Source organism: Danio aesculapii, chromosome 9, assembly GCF_903798145.1.
Source record: "Danio aesculapii chromosome 9, fDanAes4.1, whole genome shotgun sequence".
NCBI lineage: Eukaryota > Metazoa > Chordata > Actinopteri > Cypriniformes > Danionidae > Danio > Danio aesculapii.
The window spans coordinates 43482835-43505505 of record NC_079443.1 but is presented as its reverse complement, the minus strand read 5'-3'; the positions used below and the strand labels follow the sequence as shown (position 1 = coordinate 43505505).

Here is a 22671-nt window from a genome sequence, read left to right as displayed (position 1 = left end):
CACAACAGATTGTTTAATCAAAATGCTGTGTTTTTTCTCTTTCTTTGAAGAATATGGAAGAATAGTCTTGTAATAAGAAGCAAACCCAAAATCCAAACAAAGCAAATGCAGTAAGACTAATTTCCGGTTTATATATTTTGACAAACTCTTTCTGGTAAAAGGAATGCAAGACATTTATAATAAAAGCTTTTTAAAGATGCACTGTTCAGGACAGTCATATCGAATTCCCTAGAGATGGATAATAAGCAACATCCACAGCTGTCTACACATTCAAGCTAAAGGGAAGTAGAGCATATTTAGTGAACCTTAAGCTCCCTTAGGAGAAAATTTGAAGAAAAAAGATTTTCATTTCTAAAATTAGTGCTTTTTGATCCTATTCCTCGGTCTGTCTGGTGGGAATATGCATGGGAATGCGTGACAGTCTGGAACAGGACAATAAGGACACAAGGGGTCTTAAGAAAATTAAAAAACTTTGGGAAATAAGAAACATTTTTTAATAAACATGTCTGACCCAGCTACTCCAGAGGAACAGTCTTCCCAGAATTGTTCCAAGAGAAAAAGATAATCATAATAAATAATCATAATAATAAAATAAAAAATAAAAATAATAAAAATAATAATAATAATAATAATAATATTTTATATATATATATATATATATATATATATATATATATATATATATATATATATATATATATATATATATTCATATTAATTTTCTTTTCAGGATAGTCCCTTTATTAATCTGGGGTCGCCACAGCAGAATGAACCGCCAACTTATCCAGCATACGTTTTATGCAGCGGATGCCTTTCCAGCCGCAATGCATCACTGGGAATAAATATATATATATATATATAATCAACTGAAATCCAATAGGTAAATTGTAATGTAATATTACATTACAATTTACCTATTGGATTTCAGTTGATTTTTTGAATTCATAAAGGCCGGCTCACACTGTGTGATTTTTATATAATCCTGAACAATTATAGCATGTCAGACTGCACGAACATGGCTCCCATGTCACACTGTAAGATCTCAGCTGTAATAAAGTCAGACTGAACGACAATAAGATGTGCCAAACACAGAAGAAAATGTCCCTGGAGTTTGACATCCACGCGCGACACTTTCACTATTTTGCATTCTGAAATGATCTCACAGCAAACGTAAACAATCTGTAGATTGGTCGGATAGGGCAGGACATGGGTGGGATAGAGTGAAATTACAGATACACAATCTGCAAAATAAAAGATGACACCAACGGAAACCACACAGCATATCACAATCTCCCAAGTACCCACAGTTCCAGTTCACCTCAAGTCCAAACAATGTCATGTTCAAAATATAATTTTCAGATATACTGTACATCGGCTGTGGCAACCCCTGATTAATAAACGGAATAAGCCTGAAAAAAGAAAATGAATGAATGAATGAATAAATGAATGAATATTTTAACAGATCTGAAAAAAAAACACATAATTTTTTACAAATATTTATTATATTATTTTTATCTATATGTTGTTGTTTTTGTACTAAACCTGTAAATTTTTGGCTCAGGTGGGTGTTCAAGTCCATTTGGGACAGAATTAATGCAGCCTTGGTCTTATTATGCATCAGGAGGGAACATGTGATGCGCAGTGAAGAGGATGAATCACAGCAGCAGTGACTAACCTGGCCTCTAAAAACACTTCAAGCCTCGGGGTGGGACACACGTGGGTTTAGTTTGAAGAGTCTAGGAAAATAAATAAATAAATTATGCACTGCCTACATGAACAACTGCTCTATACAGTGACCTACACCGAGGTCCAAAAGTCTGAGGCATCTCTTAGAAAAAAAATTAAACAAGGAAAAGTTACAAAGATTAGTAAACAAGTAAAACTTTGTGTCATTATTTAGTTAGACACTTTATTTAGTGTCATCGTTACACATATCATTAACGTACTATGCCAATCACAATAAGCTATGCATAATTACCCCCAACTAACATTTTAACTCTAACCCGATAGCAGGGCTTTTCAATTAGCAGCCCGCAGGCCAAACCCGGCCCCCGAGGCAATTTGTTCCAGCCCTGCAAGTGTGACCAAGACATCAGAAATATATTTAGTTCAGTCGAAAAACAGTTGCTATAGTTATGAAGTGACGTGCGTCTGTTCAATACAGGACGAGCTGCAGTTGAAAGCTGCGCAGAGCTTGAGTTACCAGACATTTAGCGAGTGGCACGCGCAGCCGAAAACATTTGGATATGTTTGTAGAAAAGGCCTTTTTTGGTACAATGCACCGATATCGTTAATAGGGATGCAATGATTAGCCGATTATTCCATTTACAGGACATTCCATTAAAGCACAAGCTTCATGGTCGGCAGATTTACAACAAATAATTAAAAGTTCATTTTTAGCATAAACCATTATTTATAGACGTTTGTGCCCACCCTGAAAAAATAAATAAAAGAACACTTTGACTTTTTAGCCAACAATATCTTCTTACAACTGCAAGTCTACGTCACACAAATCATAACTTCTTCTTACACTGTATTCTCAGTAAGTTCATGTTTCAACTCAGCTCTGAATTTGAAAAAAAAAAGTCAGAATTGGGAGACATAATACCTTATATTTATTTAATTTTTTATTAACAGGATTCCATAGTCATGCTTGATAGTAAAGTATTGAAAAAATAAATACAATTATTAATAATAAATAAATAATAAATAATTATCCCAGAGATTGGAGTGGACCAAATGTAAATTTTGTTTCAAAGATTACTTACTAAAGTGATTATTTAAAAGCCCCTATTAAAGGTTTTTGAAAATTACCTTCTATTCAGTGTGTAATACAGCACTAGGTGAATGAAAACATCCAGCTGAGGTTTAAATCCGAAAGTGCACCGTGTTTGAAACAACTGATTCTTTAACAAAATAGTCGACTCAGAGTCGCATAAATAAATCGAGCTGGGTTCGAATATTTTGCTTGAACGCATCGACATCGATATGGTTCATCACGAAATTTGTAGTTCAAGATCCGGTAAAATATGAACGCGCCTTTCCATTCAGACACTAGTGGAGCGTAGGGGATCACAGCACTGATCATGACGTGAAGATGACCATCACTGACAAATGGAGATTTGGCTGCGGGGAATAAAGTCTTAAAGTTCATTTTCAGAACAATACCACTGTATAGCCAACCGTGTGCTGTGTTTGCTCCAGTCATTTTTCGGATTTCTGATACAATAACTTGAGCACAACGTAGGATTTTCTGGCCGTTTGCTATTAAAGGTAGGAGCAGCAGAGACTATTATGTATAGGACTTTGTCAGACATTTAAAGGGACTTTTTCAGTAACTGTTACAGTTCACATGGACCAGTTTCTTCTTCCTCCGCATCATAACATGCAAGTGTAATTAAAATTGTTGCCTCATTTTGTGTAGCTTGCAAAATATGTGTTTAATTGTGTGTTGTAAGTTGTAATCACTCCACACGGCTTGTAATTACTTATCTATTATAGATAAGTGCCTGTACTGTATCTCTCAGGTTAAATCATTATGGAGCTGTTCACATATTGCATCCAAAACCACGTTTAAAATGTGACGCGTGCTTTCTGAACTCACAATCCTCTGCCGTTTGTCTTTGCTATGATCACCATCAGCTGTTCCAATTTTCAAAATAATTCAACTTTTGCCACTGTGTGGATTAATACTGAATGTGTGTCGTTGTTATTACTTGGGGTTCACATACTCTCTGCTACTTCATAGTCATGGTGGGCGCTTCTCTCTGACCAATCATAACAGACTGGGTCATCGGACCAATCAGCAGAGATTAGCTTCATGCTAAGGAGGGGTTTGAGAAAGAATTAATTGCTGAGCGAATCATATGGGAGTCGTTGGGATAATTAGGTAAAAATAAATGCATATTATATCAGCCTGTTGTTGGAAACCCCCAAAAGCAAAATTACCTTTTCCAATGCAAAACAGGGGCTCTTTAAATCATGACGTAATAGCCTGAATAACGCTCATTATGTAAACCTTGTTTGGAGCATGCTTTATGTCATTTTGATGACAAAGCTTCATTCTGGCACAAAGAACAAAATCCACTTGACTGTAAAGCCCACTTCCAATGCACTACGCTGACCTTTATTTTAATTCTGCTCATCATTTCCAGTCCAATTACATTAATATCTGTAAATGTCACGCTTGTGGCTCCAGCAATGAAAGCAAAATTTTTAACCTAAAGGGAAAATTCACCCAAAAATAAAAATGTACATTATGCCCCCTCAAGTGGTTCCAAACCTTTAAGAGTTTCTTTCTTCTTTTGATCACAAAAATAGATGATTTGAAGAAAGCTGGAAACTTCCATAGTAAGAAAACAATGTTTGGAATCTATGGAAGTCAATGTTTACTAGTTTTACCATTTTTCAAAATGTCTTCTTTTGTGTCTAACATAAGAATGAAACTCAAACAGGTTTGGAATAATGTGTAAATTATGACACAATGTGTATTTCTGAGTGAACTTTCACTTAAGCCAAGCATTCCATTATTTGTCTGCACACACTAAAACAAAAAACACATCTTGCACTACGAAACATTAACTTTCACCCATGCCAGCATGATTTTAAAAAGATTTCCATAAGCACAAGTCCGAATAAATGACGTTACGTCAATATATGAGATCAATGTATGGATAAATATATAATTTAATACAATTAAAGGTACCATACAGGTAAAGTTGAAGTCAAAAATATAAGCCCCCCCCAATTTTTTGTAAAAAAATTTTATTTAATTTAATAAAAACTGTATAAATTTAAAAATTTATAAAAATGTTAATTTAATAGAATTAAATAGTTAAAAATGAAATGTTAAAAATTAAATTAAAAATGTAATAAAAATTTTATTAATAATGTATAAATTAAAATATAATAAAAATGTTATTTAATTGAATTAAATCGTTAAAAATTTTATGTAAAAACTGTAATTAAATTAAAAATGTATACATAATTTTTTTTAAATGTAATTAAAAACTAAATTAAATTAATTTGTTAAAATTTAAATGTAAAAAAATCTATTAAAATATAAATAAAAATGTAAAATGTAATTAAAATTAAATAATATGAAATATAATTAAATTTAAAGTGTATAACTTAAAAATATAATATTTTGTAAATGTAATAATTTTTTTTATGTAATTAAAAATAAATTTAATTAAATTAATGTTTAATTAAATTAATGAAATTTTAGTTATTAAATCTAATATGTTTAAAATGTGTTAAAAAAATTCTCTCCATCAAAAACCATTCGGGAAATATTTCAAAAAGAATTACAATTTCACCGGAATGCTATAAATTTTGCCACACCAAAATTCATCCCGCAACGGCTACATTACAGCTTCTGATTCAAAACATTCAGTCGTTTTTTTAATAGCGGGCTATAATCGCACCAAAACATATTAAAAGGTAAGTGAATTATAACAGCGCAAACTTTTCTGTAACCGTAGTAGAGCTGTGCGTTATTTGTTTAACCCTTTAAGCTGACATGCTGACTGACTGATTGACTGACAGGTGTGTGATGCGTGAGGCCAACAAACATGACGTAGCTTTCAGTTAAGAAGAACACAGTTTCCATAATCTTACTTTATAGATTAAGGTCTAGGGCTGCACGGTGGCGCAGTGGGTAGCACGTTTGCCTCATAGCAAGAAGGTTGCTGATTCGAGCCTCGGCTGGGTCAGTTGGCGTTTCTGTGTGGAGTTTGCATGTACTCCCCGTGTTGGCGAGGGTTTCCTCCGGGTGCTCCGGTTTCCCCCACAGTCCAAAGACATATGGTACAGGTGAATTGGGTAGGCTAAATTGTCCGTAGTGTATGCTTTTCAATTCAATTCAATTCAATTCAATTCACCTTTATTTGTATAGTGCTTTTACAATGTAGATTGTGTCAAAGCAGCTTCACATAAAAGGTCATAGTAAATTGGAACAGTGTAGGTCAGTTTGTAGTGTTTAAGTTCAGTTCAGTTTAGATCAGTTCAGTGTGGTTAAAAAAAAAATCACTACTGAGAGTCCAAACACTGAAGAGCAAATCCAACGATACGTAGCTCTACCGATCCCGCTGTCAATGGAGCAGTCCAGCGAAATGACAAAGAAAGCTGATCCTGATTGGTCCTCATACAGGCATTAAAAATGCTGGTTGGCTCACAGAAAGAACCTAATAGAGCCAAGCTAGAGTTCGACTTTGTTGATAAAGCATTCTTGTTTTTTTTTAAATAAAAAGTATTAAAATGTAAACAACTTACAAAAAAAAACTCAATTACAAAATGAGATGGATATGATGAATATAAGAATATGTGAATAACTCAATTTTGACAAAAATGTCAGATAGAACGTTATAATTCTAAGGTGATGATTTGTCATTGAAATAACACCATATGGATACTTGGCAGATCTGTGTAAAAGGCTTGCCATCACAGCTGGAAAAAACCCTAGAGGAAACACTGCCTGATATAATTTTCCATTTTTTTACCAACTTTACAGGCATCCAGAGTTTTTTTTTTTTTAAATAGCAGATTTTAAGTACATCCATTGTGATTACTTTAATTCTTTAACGGAGAGTTATAAAAAGGTAGGTTATAGAATGTAACCGTCAATTATAATCTACAGCAAACTCTGTGTACAGAACAGGGCTCTGGACTCAGTATTCAGTTGCAATGTGTTTGTAGCCATGGTGACTTGATGACAGTGAGGCATGTAATGATGAGCTTGCTCAAGTATCACATATTTCCATCTTAGTCTGACGCAGATAATGCGAACTGAGTCGGTCCAAGTCTGTTAACACCAGAAAGTTTTGTATGCTAGAGACACTAAACCTCTAAAGAAATCTAAAGAATCTAAAGAAAGGAAGCACAACTCATTAGTCAAACCATGTCTGAAGTTTTAGCACTGCAGAAAACAACTTAAGGACTTTTTGGGCTGAATTAAGAAGTGTGAAGCTCTTGAATTAATGCAGATCAGTGAATGGGGTGGAGCTGAAGCAAGCAGTAATTCATTGAACTATAAATTTCAGTCCTCCCATTACAGCATGTGACGTCAGTGTCCCTCGTCTTGGCAGAAGCGTTCTGAAGAGCCAGTGCCAGAGTTAAGACTGATGAAGCGACTGTTATCCCACTATTACAGGTTAAAGCCAAAGAGCTACTCTAGAGAGCTACAGTTTCTGCTGTAAGTAATGACTCTTTAATGGACTTGATAGATCAAAACATTCAGCAATACTCCCTTTATGTGTTGAGTCTCACAGTTTTCAGAGACCCCTTTTTTATGGTATAACTTAAAAGTACATTAAATGACGTTAATAGCTTTGGGTGGTGACTTCCCTTGTGACAATTAACTATGGTTTTACTGTAGTAGATGCTAAACTGTGATGAAAATGAACTGTAGTTTTACTATGGTAATTTAAGTAAAGCAATGATAATTACAAAATGAAACATGGTTTTATTAGCATTTGAATAAACCCAAAGTAACACAGTAATTACAAAATGAACCATGGTTTTACTACAGCATTTGAATAAAACTATAGTATTTAACTACAATGGACTGAGTTATTTTTTTGTTTGTTTTGTTTAAATGTAAACATTTAATAGAAATTCTTTACCACTGATTTACTACCATATGCTTTTACTACCACATATTTTTACACATTTTCCAAATAATTTTAATAAAATCTGTATCATAGAATTTAATGTATTCATTGTTTTTTTTTTTTTTTGTTGCTGTTGTTGTTATTGCATAAATTGTGTTAAACCTGCAACCTGCTTTGGTTCTGTGGTTCCTACAGTTCACTATAGCTTTACTGCAGTAAAAACATTTTGTGCCATGGTTTAAAACCATGGTTTGCACCAAAAACTTTGTTAATGCAGTCATTGTTCCTACAGTGTTATCATAGTATTACTACAACAGTACTACTACTTAAATCAGGGGTGGCCAACCCTGTTCCTGAAAATCTACCTCCATGCAGATTTCAGCTGCAACCCATGTCAAACACACCTGCCTGTAATTATCAACATGGTTGCTACAGTTTTACTTACAAAACCATAGTATTTTTTGTACGGGTTGTAAAGAGGTTTACACATTTTATTTTTTATTTTTTCAAGAGCGGTATACAATGCATAGTTTTTCTCTATGTTAATGGTAATACGGTATCCCAAGTTATTTGTCAGTCCACCATAAAATAATTTGATAGTTTTTGTAGTCATAAAACCGCACCAACTCACTGATGAATGAACATATCCCATATCGCATAATTGAATGGAAATATCCTTACAAAATATTTAACTTCTTCCGGCATCATGTTACAGCAGATGATTCAAGACCTTTAGGTAGCAATGTGACTCAGATTTTTGGATCCTACAAACGCTCAACTGGGCTGAGAATTGGAATTAGAAATATGGGCAACACAAGCAACACAAGGAACGTTTTCTTATATTGTTCAAACCATTGCTGGAAAATGTGAGCAGTGTGTCTGGAAGAGGCCATTGGACATAAAGCCTTGTTGGAATTTTTTTTAAGCTATAGGCAACATGTGTCAAATGTTCATACACGCGAATGGTTGCAGTCTGAGATTCCCAGCAGAAAACTGACCAGAGAATAACATTCCTTCCAACAATGCTTTCTAGTTCCATTACTTTCAGAGTTAAATGGTACGCACATACTGCGAGGCCACATAAACATTGTATATTTAAAAACAAAAACAGAACTCAACGAATCAAGCCATGTTCTTTTACTATGTACAAGGTTCAGTTTCAACTCTCTCATGTCCACTGTAAGGTTTGAGGGTTGAGTTTAAATGTTATGACTCCTAGCTATAGTAAGAACTGATTAAAAAATACTTTTAAAGCAATGCAAGTTGCTGAGGACAAAAGAATCTGCCAAATGTAGAAATGTTAATGTATTCTCATTCAGGTAGTTTCAATGGTGAAACTATTCAGCTAATTTTCAGCAGTAAAAATTAAAGCACACTAAAATGAACTAAACTGAAATTTAACTCTGAAAACTGGACTGACACAAGTTCAAATTGCTAGAACTTCTATGTTAAGAGGTTTTGACACAATCTACATTGTAAAAGCGCTTTAGAAATAAAGATGAATTGAATTGAATGGTGAACAGTGCTCATGATCGGTTTTGACTGGACTGCTGCTACACAGCATAACCATCCCTCAAATAACCATCATTAAAATGTGTGTGTGACCCCAGTATAGACCTTCTGTTAGCTCTGGACAGATGGGATTCATTTGACCTCGTGTATCAATGAGCCTTAAGTGCCCAACACTCTGTCACTGAAAAATCTATGAATGGATCTTCATTGCAGTGATTACATTGTTTCTGGTTTAATCTTGGCAACAATTCTTTTAATCCTACCCGATGCATTGTGGTGCACTTCGTAAATGCCCATGTTGAAAGATGCATCCTGTAAAATATTTACAGGATTACAATGTAAAGATTCAGAAGGCTCAAAGTGTGTGAAAAGAGTTTGAATTTTGCACCACCAATTGATCCGAACCCAACTGAAAGTCTTTGGGATGTCAGTGGCTTGTAATCGTGGCTTAGATCAGTAATGGCACAAAACCTATCACTGTTATGAGATTAATTGATTTTTGGCCAAACATTGTATTGATCTTTGACAGAAATCTACAATAAAATGGACCAAGCATGTTATACAAACCTAAAATTAACCTTTGTATGGGAATTTCTGCACTACATCATACGACTGGATAATTCATGTCTCCTAATAATCAGTGTTGGGTGTAATTAGTGACAAAATGATTAGTTATTGTAATAAGTGTATCAACTAAAAAGTAAAGTAAGGGATTTCTTTTTATACATTCATTAATTTTTACTTTGGCTTAGTCCCTTTATTTATCAGGGGTCGCCACATCTTAATGAAACACCAACTTATCCAGCATATGTTTTAAACAGCGGATGCCCTTCCAGCTGCAACCCAGTACTGGGAAAGGATTAATTATTATTTTTAGATAAATTAATTACTGTTAATTGTAATATGCTTGCCTAAAAAAATGTAAATAAGTTCAACAGTTTCTGATAAATGAATCCAGAGGAGCAGAATAATTGTATTTTGCGTAATACAAATGTATTTTTGCAGAATATTTTTATTTTTAACTAAAGGTCACCTTCATACAGATGATTGCACATGCTTAAACAATGAATTGAGTGAGAAATTAGTTATGACAATATACAGTATAGAATAAATTAGAAAAACAACTTGATTTTTTAAAATAAAGGGTGCATTTGTCCACCAATTGCCTATGCTTAAGAAGATGGATAAATTAAGATATTAATGATATATATGGTTTACAAAATAGTCGTCATCCTTTGAAACATTTGATGTTTCATTTTCCTAAGTATAAATTTTTAAGTAAAGCTAAAGGCCCTGTTTGACTCAGATTATATTCTATGCATTTAAACATACTGGGATTTTAATTAGTATTGAGCCAGTTACTTAAATTACTTGAGTAATTGTATTAATTTTCAGACAAAGTGTTAAGAAAAGTAATTTTATGGCAAATTTTAGGATGTAATTAGTAATTTATCACTTATTTTGAAGCAACTTACACATGCTGGTAATAACAGGAAGATCTGCCATTTCTAATAGTAGATTAAAGGCCAGTGACTGTAAACTAGTCTGACCTATTCAATATATTGACTCGTCTTGCTCATTTTAGAAGTTGTTCCCATAATAGAAAGGAGCTCCCAAACCCAAATTTCATCCTTGTTTCCTGTCATTGTCCTGGTGAATGCCCTGTCAGACACAAGAGGGGGTGGAATAAGCATCAACTTCCCGTCTCCCCAAAGACCATCTGCCAACAGTCTATGAAAGACAACTAGTATCAAGATCTAACCGGTCACCACTGACCAACTATAATAACCATTTTAAAGCAATACTTAACCTAATGCTATCTGAAATCCTTAATTTAATTAAATCTTGTTCTATCATTGTTGTCATACCATAAGTGCAACAGATGCAAACATAGTGCCCAGCTAGGTAACTAGGTAACAGCACTGTGTAATAATATCATTGTGATGATGCAGTCAAGGTAAAGCAGCATGATCAAAACTCTTTTTTAGATTTTTCTGAGCGAGATGGCAATGGTCTAATCCGATTCAATGATATATGCTGGCTAAGCTAAAAACGCTGTCGGCATACCTGGAGCTCATGCAAATACAGTAGATTGGTAAATTGGTAAAACTCAACTCTAACTAAATGTGACTTCTAAAATTGGCTTTTTTCATTTTAAAGTGGATAGTGGATGTTTTTCTTCAACCCATGCTCATTGTGATTACGTACCCGTATATACATTTCTGGAGAGCACCAGATGCGTCCTAGAAGGTACTTTTTTTTTTTTTTTTTTTTGCAGTTTTTGGTTTTGCAAATCTGCTGTGTACACTTTTTGCAATCTCAATTTCTCTTGTAAGTAATTCACGCCTGCTCTTCTCGCGTAAATCCACAGACCGACCAATAACCCCACCCATCGCCTTCCCTAACCCCAACCAATAGTGTTTTAAAGAGCACAGATTGACCAGTGCTCACCCAGTTCCCTAATCCTAGCCGACAGGGTTTTCAAAAGCAATCTAGAAAAAGAAGAGCCTTTGCGACAGCCTGATTTTTACCACGTTTTCAGATTTTAGCACATTTCACCCTGTTATTTACTTGTTTATGTAATTTTTTGGCTTTTGTTTTTGTCTGACCAGCCTTCTGGAATCGTTCTTCGCTGGACTCAAACCCCGTCATCGAACTCAACTCCACTCTGTGTCTCAATTACCTCGACATACACTGCAAGCCACTAGACAAACTGGTAACAGTGGAAAACAGTCCACAAGGAGGTAAGTGGTCAGCTGGTAATCAGAAAAAGAAATGGCGTCATAGCACCCCGTAATGTTCGTTTTAAAGACGAAACACAGATATGCAATTCTCTGGTTATATAATTTGCGGTCTCCAAAACTGCATATAGGGCTATGTTTTCAGAATGAGCCCATGTTGTTTTTATTTAATAAAGCACAATGTAATAGGTAATTTAATAAATAACATAAATAATTTTTGTTAACCAGGGCTGTATTCTTTCTAGCAATAGCCAATTTGCATGAGTCCGTGATACACATGGTTAATATTTTTTTCTTTAATTATTAATACCTGAAATTGTATATTGTGAGTATTGTAATTTATGAGGACACATAGATTTTTCTAAACAGCTTTCACAACTTTGAATACTGAGAATGAAGCAGTCAATGTCAAAGCTCTAGAAAAAAAAGACAAAACAAAACATGGTGTTCTGTACCTTGGAGAGATTGCAATTACAGCCTATTGAAAGACATGTCAGAGACAAATGTATATTTATACATATGCACTTTCCAGATGGATTTATTACACAACACAGAGCCAATGTTGAAGAGAGACTCTATCCAAGCATTGCTAGAACATAACTCTAAATGTCAAGACTAAATTGCCTGTAGAAATATAAACAAAACTGCTATTTAATTTACAGGTTCTTTACATGCCGAGTTCCACTTTGTCATTTACTTACCGACAAGATTATTATAGTAGAGCCAAAATGGAAAACTGATATCGTCCAACTTCTTATATCCACAACACAGGCTTTCCTTAGGCTTCCACACAGGCTTTTTTCAGGAGCTTCACCTAAAAACATAGAGAAGACGTTACTTAGAGAGGCATTGAAAACTAATATCATTTTACTAAATATATCCGTTTCTGTCCTCTACATTTGTGGCATGCAAATAAAATACTTTCATTCGTTCAGTCTCCTCTCATAATGATATCTTTTATGGGATCTGTTACATACAAATATAATTCTTTCTGTGTTATAAACAGTTTATAGATAAACTCTATAGTTTAGTTATTCTGCAAAAATACATCAAATGGATTAATAAAATGACAAAAGCTTATTATTATTAGTAGTAGCAGTAGTAATGGTAATAGTAGTAATGGTAGTATAGTAGCACTAGTAGTATGTATCTATGTACAATACCTGACAAAAGTCTTGTCACTTATCCAAGTTTTAGGAACGAGAAGTCATAACTTGACTTCTAGTTGATCACTTGGCATCAGAAGTGGCTTATATGAAAAGCAAAGGCCTCTAGATTATGCTTATTTTACCAAAATAAAATATGATCATGCCTTAATTATTTAATTAGGACAGTAAGGTCTGACTTTGGTAAGACAAAAGTCTTGTCACTTAATAGATATAATGTTCAGTACAGAATATAAAGTCATGGTGCAGTGGAAAAAAAAAATTAATATTGTGTATGACTCCCATGAGCTTGGACGACTGCATTCATACATCTCTGCAATGACTCAAATAACTTACTAATAAAGTCATCTGAAATGGCAAAGAAAGCATTCTTGTATGACTCCCAGAGTTAATCAAGATTCTTTGGATTCATCTTCAATGCCTCCTCCTCCATCTTACCCCAGGCATGCTCAATAATGTTCATGTCTGGTTACTGGGCTGGCCAATCCTGGAGCACCTTGACCTTTTTGATGTGGAGACTGAAGTATGAGAAGGAGCGCTATTCTGCTGAAGAATTTGCCGTTCATCTGTGGTTTGTAATTTAATGGGCAGCACAAACGTTTTAATATGTCAAATGTCTGCAGATCTCTCACACGCTCCCATACTGAATGTAAACCCAAACCATTATTTTTTTGCCACTTTTCCAAATTTTCAACTAGAAGTCAAGTTATTATTTGTTGCTCTCACATCTGCGATTGTTGACAAGACTTTTGTCAGAAAGTGCATGAATATTTGTATATAAACAAGTCTTGTTCTTCTTTTGAGTTTGCAAATCATCAAAAATCCTGAATAAAATGTCACCATTTTAATTAAAATAAAATCATAGTGCACAAATATAATAAAACCAATATGGTCACACAGTTTTTCATATTTGAAAAAGGACAAGTTTGAATGATTTATTTTACATATTTTACGTATATATATATATATAACAACAACAATACAGTCAGGTACTGGCAGGTGCGTGTGTGTGCGCGTGTGCGAGTGTGTCTGTGTGTGTGCATGCGTGTGTGTATGTAAAGGTAGCTTGGTGGACAAGTCAGAGTACATACATAAGGGACAATAACAGTCAATAAAAGAAGCAAGTAAGAAGCAACTTTAATTGTCATTTTAAGCTCTATAGAAGTATCTCCGTTTAACAGAAATTGTGGAAAAAAATAAACAGGGGCTAATAATTCAGGGGGGCTAATATTTCCGACTTCAACTGTATTTTTATATACCGAACAACAATGAAATATTAATTCAAATGACTATTAAAGTAGACACTAAAATAGACAATTTAATGTGTTTTCCATATTCAGAATATAAAATCACTTTTGACACTGAAATGAGACCAACTAAATACAGCATCCAGCATAAATAGATACACCTTGAAAATCTCTCTTTTACAATTTTCTATAGGACAATAAGATATTTGTGTATATATGTTCTATAACATATGTTAGATCAGTACCAATACCAAAACTGCTTCGAAAACACCTTTATAGAAAACAGAGCTTAATAAGTGACTGACAAAAGCCTTTAGAACAAACTAACAGTCTCACAAACTGCTGAGGAATGAGAGTGTAAGTGCTGATAAATAGAAGAACAGTACTAGATGGCAGCAGTGACAGTCTCATTGAGTCTAGCTGAGAAGACACATGTAGGAGTCTTCAACATGACCTAAATAAAACCCAGACCTCCAACTGCAAGCGCTCTGCATTTGCCAGCGAAACTACAGTACATGTGTTTTTCAAGAAAAGAGAGGGGCTGATGTTTACAAAAACATACAAAACAGCTGTCAAATCCATAAAGCGCCCAAACCTGTTTAAAATCAAATAACGCAAAACAAGCTGCTCATTTAGGATTTAGGTTATTACATACTCCCTAGTCTACAAGCTGAGGAGTAATTAACGATTGATGAGTTTCCATTCCTCAGTCCCACAACAGTCAGTTTTTCCAAGTCAAATAATATTTATTAACTAATGAAAACAAAATTAGAGAAGCAACAACAGAACTTGAGGAGAGGGAAAAGCCAAGGTTACAACCAAAACATCATTTACCTAAAGGGGAGAGGAAAAACTAACTGACCTGATTCCAAAGTAAATACAAAAACAAACAACTCCAGTTTCTAATCTAACTACAGAAAATAAAAAGACATTTGGATATGAAGTGACACAAGCCTCCCTGCAGTTTTCTTTGTCTAACACAATACAGAGTGAAAGGAAAACAAGATGTTTGACAATTGATATGGTGTGTGTGTGTATCTTCCAAATTATGGCTCCATGTGATTTTGATCATGGTGGGTTGATGTTCATGAAAAACTACAGCACTAAGCAACCACAAACACTACTAAATGTGTGTTTTTCCCCCAACCCCACTTAATTCTATTAAAAACATATTAAGTAAACAGAAACACTTGTTCACACATTCATAACGACAACTTTTGTAATTCATTTTTCATTTATAGTCTATTTGCTAACATCATTGGCAAAACATTTACAAATTTAAGATGGTAGAGATCTATATATATATATATATATATATATATATATATATATATATATATATATATATATATATATATATATATATATATCTATATATATATATATCTATATATATATATATATATATATATATATATATATAGATATATATATATATATATATATATATATATATATATCTCTATATATATATATCTATCTCTCTCTCTCTCTATATATATCTATCTATCTATCTATCTATCTATCTATCTATCTATCTATCTATCTATCTATCTATCTATCTATATATATAAAATAGCCTATCTAATATATTAACCATCAAATTATTAAAATAATCATCAAATGAGAAATAAATGACAAAAAAAGGAATAAAAAAACAGACAATATCTCTAAAAATTATAATAATTACAAGATTAAAACGTGTGTATTATTTGAATAAGACAAATGCGTTGATTAACTAATGATGTACATTTTGCAGCCAGTTTAGACCAGTCATTTCATCCTCGGAGAATGTAGTAAAGTTTTTCTGAGTCGTTTAGAGTAAAAAAATAAATTATTGAATGTTACTCTCGCTCTCGCAACTGTGCGAGCGATGTCAGCTGCAAAGCCAAGTGAAAGTAGGCTTTAGTAAAAAGGTAATGCACACGAAACATGAGCTTTAGAAGCGAAAGCAAAATCCCGGATATTTTTGGAGATTTAGAAACCTGGGGGGGATGAATTTTTAAGTCCCAAACAGGCACGTCTGTGGGAGTGTTGACAGGTCTCGCGCACACAGAACGAAACGAGTAAACAAGAGAAGATTTTCCACTACATGATCAATAACGGATGTTTGGTTATATTGGAGGGATACAAAAAAACGTAAAGGACGTTAATAATAGTAAAAAAATGTCACTAAATATACTTGGGCGGCCCATCCAAGTAAAGTCACCACCAGCACTAGCAATTAAAATATTGACAATAACAAATTAGTAAATAATAAATATTACTCAAAATAGTTGATTAAGTTGTAAAATGACAATAACACTTACTGAGTTTTTGTTTTGTTTCTAGTACAAAGATTAAAAAATTCCTAAGTAAAGAAGTAAAACATTTTGCCTCAATTTGAGGAAAAACTAATCAAATGCAAGCAAGTTTTTCTCGCAAAATAAGCTAATTACTCTGCCAATGGGGTCAACTAAATAAACTTGCTTTTAGATTATTTTGCTTACCCCACTAGAAGCTTATTTTCCTTGTTTTAATGAGAAACTCACTTCATTTTGACTTGTTTTTTTCAACCGCTTTTTGATTTAATCACTTTTAGATATTTGGACTAGAAACAAAACAAAAACTCTAAGTAAGAAAATCTTTTTGCAGCATGTAAATATTTAAATACAAGAATTCTTTGTTAAAGCAACAAATGCTTTAGATTCAGCTGAAAAGCTTACAGTCACAGCATCTCTTGCACGCATGCACATTAGAAATGTATAAATAAAAAAACTCTAAAACTATAAGTTACAAACAAATGATAAACATTCACTTTCTTATGATTAAGCCAGTGGTTCCCAAACTGAGGGTCGGGGGTTGGTGGGTGATTTCCAAAAATAACATATATGTTATTAAAGTATTAGAATGGCCATAACTTATCCTTAACCTATAGAAGATAAAAATAGTATTTAATAGTAACATTAAAAAACAACATGCAAAGAAAAAAGCCATCAGCCTTTCAATTGTTTTTTCATTGGATTGCAACCCCTTGGGTTATTACGGTTAGATTAATGACACAGCCAGAGTGTCCTGAGCTGAAAAGTTTGGGAACCCCTGGCTTAAGCACTGACTCCACAAATCACATGTGTTCTGAACTGTGGTGTCTTGTCTACAATCTAATCAACTATATTCTTGTTTGTACACTGCACTGTGACTGTTGCAGATTCCATGCTATAATATATATATATATATATATATATATATATATATATATATATATATATATATATATATATATATATATATATATATATATATATATATATATATATATATACATATATATATATATATAGTAATTATATAATTTTTATACCGTCTTTAAACCATCAAAATGTTATTTTGATGCTGAAAAAAAAATCACTTAAAACTTCACGTCATAAGCATAGCAAGATCCCAAATGCATGTTAAAGTGACACAAACATATAACAGATGCACAGTTAGAGCTTTTGTAGTGCAATATTTAATGAAAGCATTCAGAGATGCAGCAAACATCTGAAAATAATGAGCTGCTCAAGGGTAGTGTCATGATTCACTCTGAAACACGTATTTAAATAAAATAACAGCCTTTCTGATTTACTCATCTCACTAATCCATTTTGCAATAAAAAGTGGCCCATAGCTATAACCAGTTAATAGTTCGCCCAAAAATTTTGTGAATTTCTGTTGAATACAAAATAAGGTATTCAGAAGAATGCTGAAACAAACACACAAACAAACAAACATCCATTAGCATCTTTAGTAAGAACAAAAATATTATGGAAGTCAAAAAAAGCTATTTTTCCATCCACATATTTTATGAACAATTTAGAAAAGAAAAAAACACAATTGAAGTTAAGCAACTTAGTGGTAAAAAAAACTTTGTAGAAACACCAAGATGCTCATAATTCAAAATTCTCTTATACAGTTACCTGCAAATCACTACATGGCTTAACTTCCTTATAGTTTTGTATTTTACAAATTTTTGGTTTTTATTTACTCATTGAGATCCTCGGACTCTAACCTCTCGCTTCTACACTTCTATTAAATTTATTACATTTTGTCAAGGTAAGTGGTTGCAAACAATTCATATGGGCTGAATTTAAACAAACAAATTAAATTTAGTAACATTTAACTTAATTTATTTGTTTCAGTTCAGCCCATAAAAAAAATGCTTGCAACCCCTTAAATAAATGTAGTAAATCCAACCCGGGCTCATTCTTAGAACGAACCTCTATATACATTTTTTGAGTACACCAAATACGTCCCAGGTGCTACGTTTTTTAGCAGATTTTGTTTTTAGCAAATCCACCAGAGGCCGCTGTGTACACTTTTTGAGATCTCAATTTTCTTTCGCGAGTGCCATTCCCGCCTGTTGTTCTCATGTAAATCCACCAGAGGCCGCTGTCAACTGACTGTTTGACCGACTGAATGAGCGACCCACCCTACTCCTTCCCTAAACCTAACCAATAGTGTTTTCAAAAGCACAGATTGACCAGTGCCCACCCAAATCTTTACTTGTATGTTTTACTTTTTGGCTTCTGTTTTTGTCTTACCTGCTTTCTGAAACTGTTCTTCACTGTACTCGAACTTCGTCCTCGTGGCCAACTCTTTTCTGCGTCTTAAGTCCACCGATGTACATGGCGAGCTAACTGGACAAACTGGTAACAGCGGGAAAGCCATCCATACGGAGGTAAGCGGTCAGCTGTAGGCCAAGCGAGAAAAGGAGCTGTATCATTCTGCCCTATAGCGTTCATTTTAAAAACGAAATGCAGCCATACGTACTTCTGGCTACATAATTCGCAATCTCCAGAAATGTATTTAGAGCTACGTTTTCAGAATGAGCTCATGTTGAGTGAATCCAATGAATCATTTATTTATTTTTATTTTTGTTCTCTTATTATTTAGCTAAGCAAGAAAAGGATCAGCGTCATTCCGCCCTTAGTGTTCATTTCAAAAACGAAATGCAGCCATACGTACTTTTGGCTACATAATTCACAATCTCCAAAAACGTATATAGTAGGGCTGTGATTTCGAATTAATCGAAATCGAATCACAATCTCGATTTGAAGCGTTGCAATCAGCTAATCGCAAGAGGCTGCGATATGACATGATATATTAAATACATTCCTCCGCTCAGAGCAAATGCATGACTGCCGTCTGTGTGTGACAGTCTTAGCAGCCAATTGAGTGAGCACACTTTCATTCTGCCCAATCAAAATTGCACAACCAAACTATGTGGAACGCCCACAATAACAAACAGGAAAGCGCGAACGAGTGGGATGATGACGTCTGCCGCTTCAGAAGCATTAATACACTAAATAATATCAAAGAAAAACAGCACGTCGGTAATACGGGAATATCATGGTTTCAAAGTCACAGACACCGAACAAAACCAGGTAATTTGTAAGAGCCGTCGCAGAATTGATGCCACAGCATGAGGAAATACAACAACCAGCACCTAAAAAGCACCACATGCGGCTATATGAGGAGCGTCTTGCTAAAAAAGCAGAGGCATAGATTTAGCATGGACAGATTTTAGAGTTGTTTGCTAATGTAAGTTAATATATTTTAAGCATTTTAGCAGTAAAAAGCTAAAATACAGATTATTGAATTATTGACTTGACTACAAAATTAAAATCGCAAATCAAATCGAAATCGCAATATCTGTCAAAAAAAAAAGGCTACGTTTTCAGGATGAGCCCATGTTGAGTAAATCCAATGAATCATTTATTTATTGATTTTTTTTAAGACTTACTTTCTCAATGCCACCATCATTCATTTCTGTAGCTGTTGTTTCCGTTTCCTTTTTGCTATTTGTTCAGTGTTAGTCTGCTATTTTTTTTTTGTTGTTTGTTTTTTGTTCTCCTACTTTAGTTGTAAAGCGTCCTTGAGCACTGTAAAGACGCTATATAACAAACTTTATTATTATTATTATTATTAAATAAGCAAATAGAAACAGAAAACAAGTCAACAGAGGACTTCCTCCTCCTTTAGAACTCTTTTGATTTCCCTTATATATGTCGGCAGCATTTGTTTCTCTCTTTGATACTCCCCTTCACATAGGGAAGGGGCTGCATTTTTCAAAGATAAGAATCCAGGGGAAAAATTCAAGTGCTTATTTGGATGCCCACACAATCTGTCAGCATCTCCCCTCCAAAGAGCTTTTCAACCCTAAACAAACAGCATTGTTAATATGCTGAGGCGCCTGCTGTCAAACTAAAAGAACTGAATAGAGAATGATACAATAAGACAGAAAGCAGCGACTCTTTAACTGACTGGGTCAAAAAGACATGCATTCTTGCAAATAATAACCAAACACAAATTGTATCAATCATCTGGTAAAATACCAATCAACTGTGATGATATATGTGGCTAGTGACTTTTAATAACATTACATCACCTTTTAAAGAGATGAAATGTATTTATAATGGCTTTAAATTATGTAACAAAAGTTGAGAGAGCTGCAACTCTGAGCTGTTTTCCATCTGCTATGTAACGGTTATATAATCAAACAACAGATCAAATCAATGCAGGGCTTTTAAAGGGAACTTGTAGAGAACATATGGGACACTTTATATAAAACCTGTGAATGAGCTGTACCCTTTTTTGCTCTAAATTGGACATGTCAAAACAAAATATGTGAGCCCGGACTACAAAACCAGTCATGAGGGTCCATTTAAAAAAAAAAAGAACATTTATACAACATCCTAAATGAGAAATATCACACGAGTATCAGTGCGATATGGCTGTATAACAGCACTAGTTGGAGATGTGCATTGGCTCGAGGCCATATCGCACAGCTTTGAGTGTAATATTGCATTTATACAACAGTTGGACGGCATAATCAGGTATATATTTTTTAAAATCAAACATGGAGTCTCAAAAACCTTTTTTAAGAGGAACTACTTTCTTTCGCCATTCATTCACATCTGCAGCTGATGTCAGATCAGCAGAGGCTGTTGCTCATTCACTAACGTCACTTTAGAGCTAGATTTGAATGAATTTCTAGCGTAAAGTGATGACAAAGAAAAGACTTAGAATGTCTCTTACCTGATTTATAATGATTTGTTCGGCTGTAGTTTGAAACTTACATTAAGAAAACGCTGAGTTTTTCCCTCCTAAAGATTTATTACGCAGTCTCTGTCACCATCTTGTGGCGAAAAGTCAACCGTCACTTTCTTTGGCCTGGCGGTTGATGCACTGAATCTCCAAAATTATAAATATTTAAAATAGTCACTGTCCTTATAAATAAACTGCATAGTTGCAATCTAAACAACTATATTCTCGCTTAAAAAAAAGCCTCAAAAGTACATTACGTTGTCCACCAACTGCAATATTTGTCAAACTGTAGAGTGTCCTCTGCTTGCAGCTGTATGTGAGCGGAGTAATACACAAGTGTGAAGAGTGAAGAGGCGGTATGAGTGCTGTTATAAAATAAAATGTTATAAAATATCGCACAGCTATCAGATTCAAGAACCAGACAGAACTGTTGTATAAAGCTGAATAAATAAGCTTTCCGTTTATGTCCAACTTGTTATTTTATGACATTATTTCGCCCCAAATTCACCCCAAGAAAGAAACCCAGCAAAGCTGTATAGTTGCTGAATAAACAGAAGATTTAACAGCTTTCATTAATTTCACAACACTTATAAATCACATCATCCCACAGAAGGACTTTCAAACACTCAAATTCACCTATGTTATAAGTTTGGAGTAAAAATATGTTAGTATATGTATTTTCTAGTGGTGTAACGGATCACAAATCTAACGATTCGGATCACATCATGGTCACAGATCGTACCATTTTTTTAGTCACAGATCGTACCATTTTTCGGGTCAGCCAAAAGAGACAAATCTCATTTGCTTTCCATTTATTACAAAAACAATACTGCAGGACACTTTTGGTTTTAACAAACAGAACTTAAACCCTGTAATTTTATAAAAAAATTAAAATGGAAAACATTCACTGTTACTACTACTGTTGCTGATAATGCTAAATCTAGAAATTTAATTTGTACAACCCATATTTATTTTTAGTCTCATTTTCAATAAATGATTCAGTTATTCACTCATAAAACTTCATGTTTCATTGCTAGATGTATCATTTTTGAGTGATTATTCAGTGGCATATTTTTGATTGCTGGTTGTCGCCACCTATTGGTTAAATAATGTAAGTGCTGCCAACAACTTTCATTTTTGAGCATCAAGTTAAATGCATATGACTGTGATTGTAATCTTCACCATAAACATCAGTGGTTTAATCTAAACTATAAACTTATCTCAGTTCTCACCATCATTTATGGGTGTTGAGATCCTGATCTTTTAATGATTGTGCAGCTTACACCAAATGCATTAATGCACGCTAAACAAGTAGTGACAGAAAACACCTT

The 22671-nt window shown here is 33.9% G+C and overlaps 1 protein-coding gene across 1 annotated transcript in view; it reads right to left on the bottom strand.

The window, feature by feature from the left end:
- Window positions 1-373: 373 nt before the first annotated feature.
- LOC130235486 (histone-lysine N-methyltransferase set-1-like) overlaps window positions 374-22671 on the bottom strand; it is a 41957-nt gene continuing 19659 nt past the window's right edge. Inside the window, exon 5 of the mRNA XM_056466076.1 lies at window positions 374-422. Within this exon, the coding sequence (XP_056322051.1) occupies window positions 374-422 (49 nt within the window). The remainder of the gene's footprint in view (window positions 423-22671) is intronic.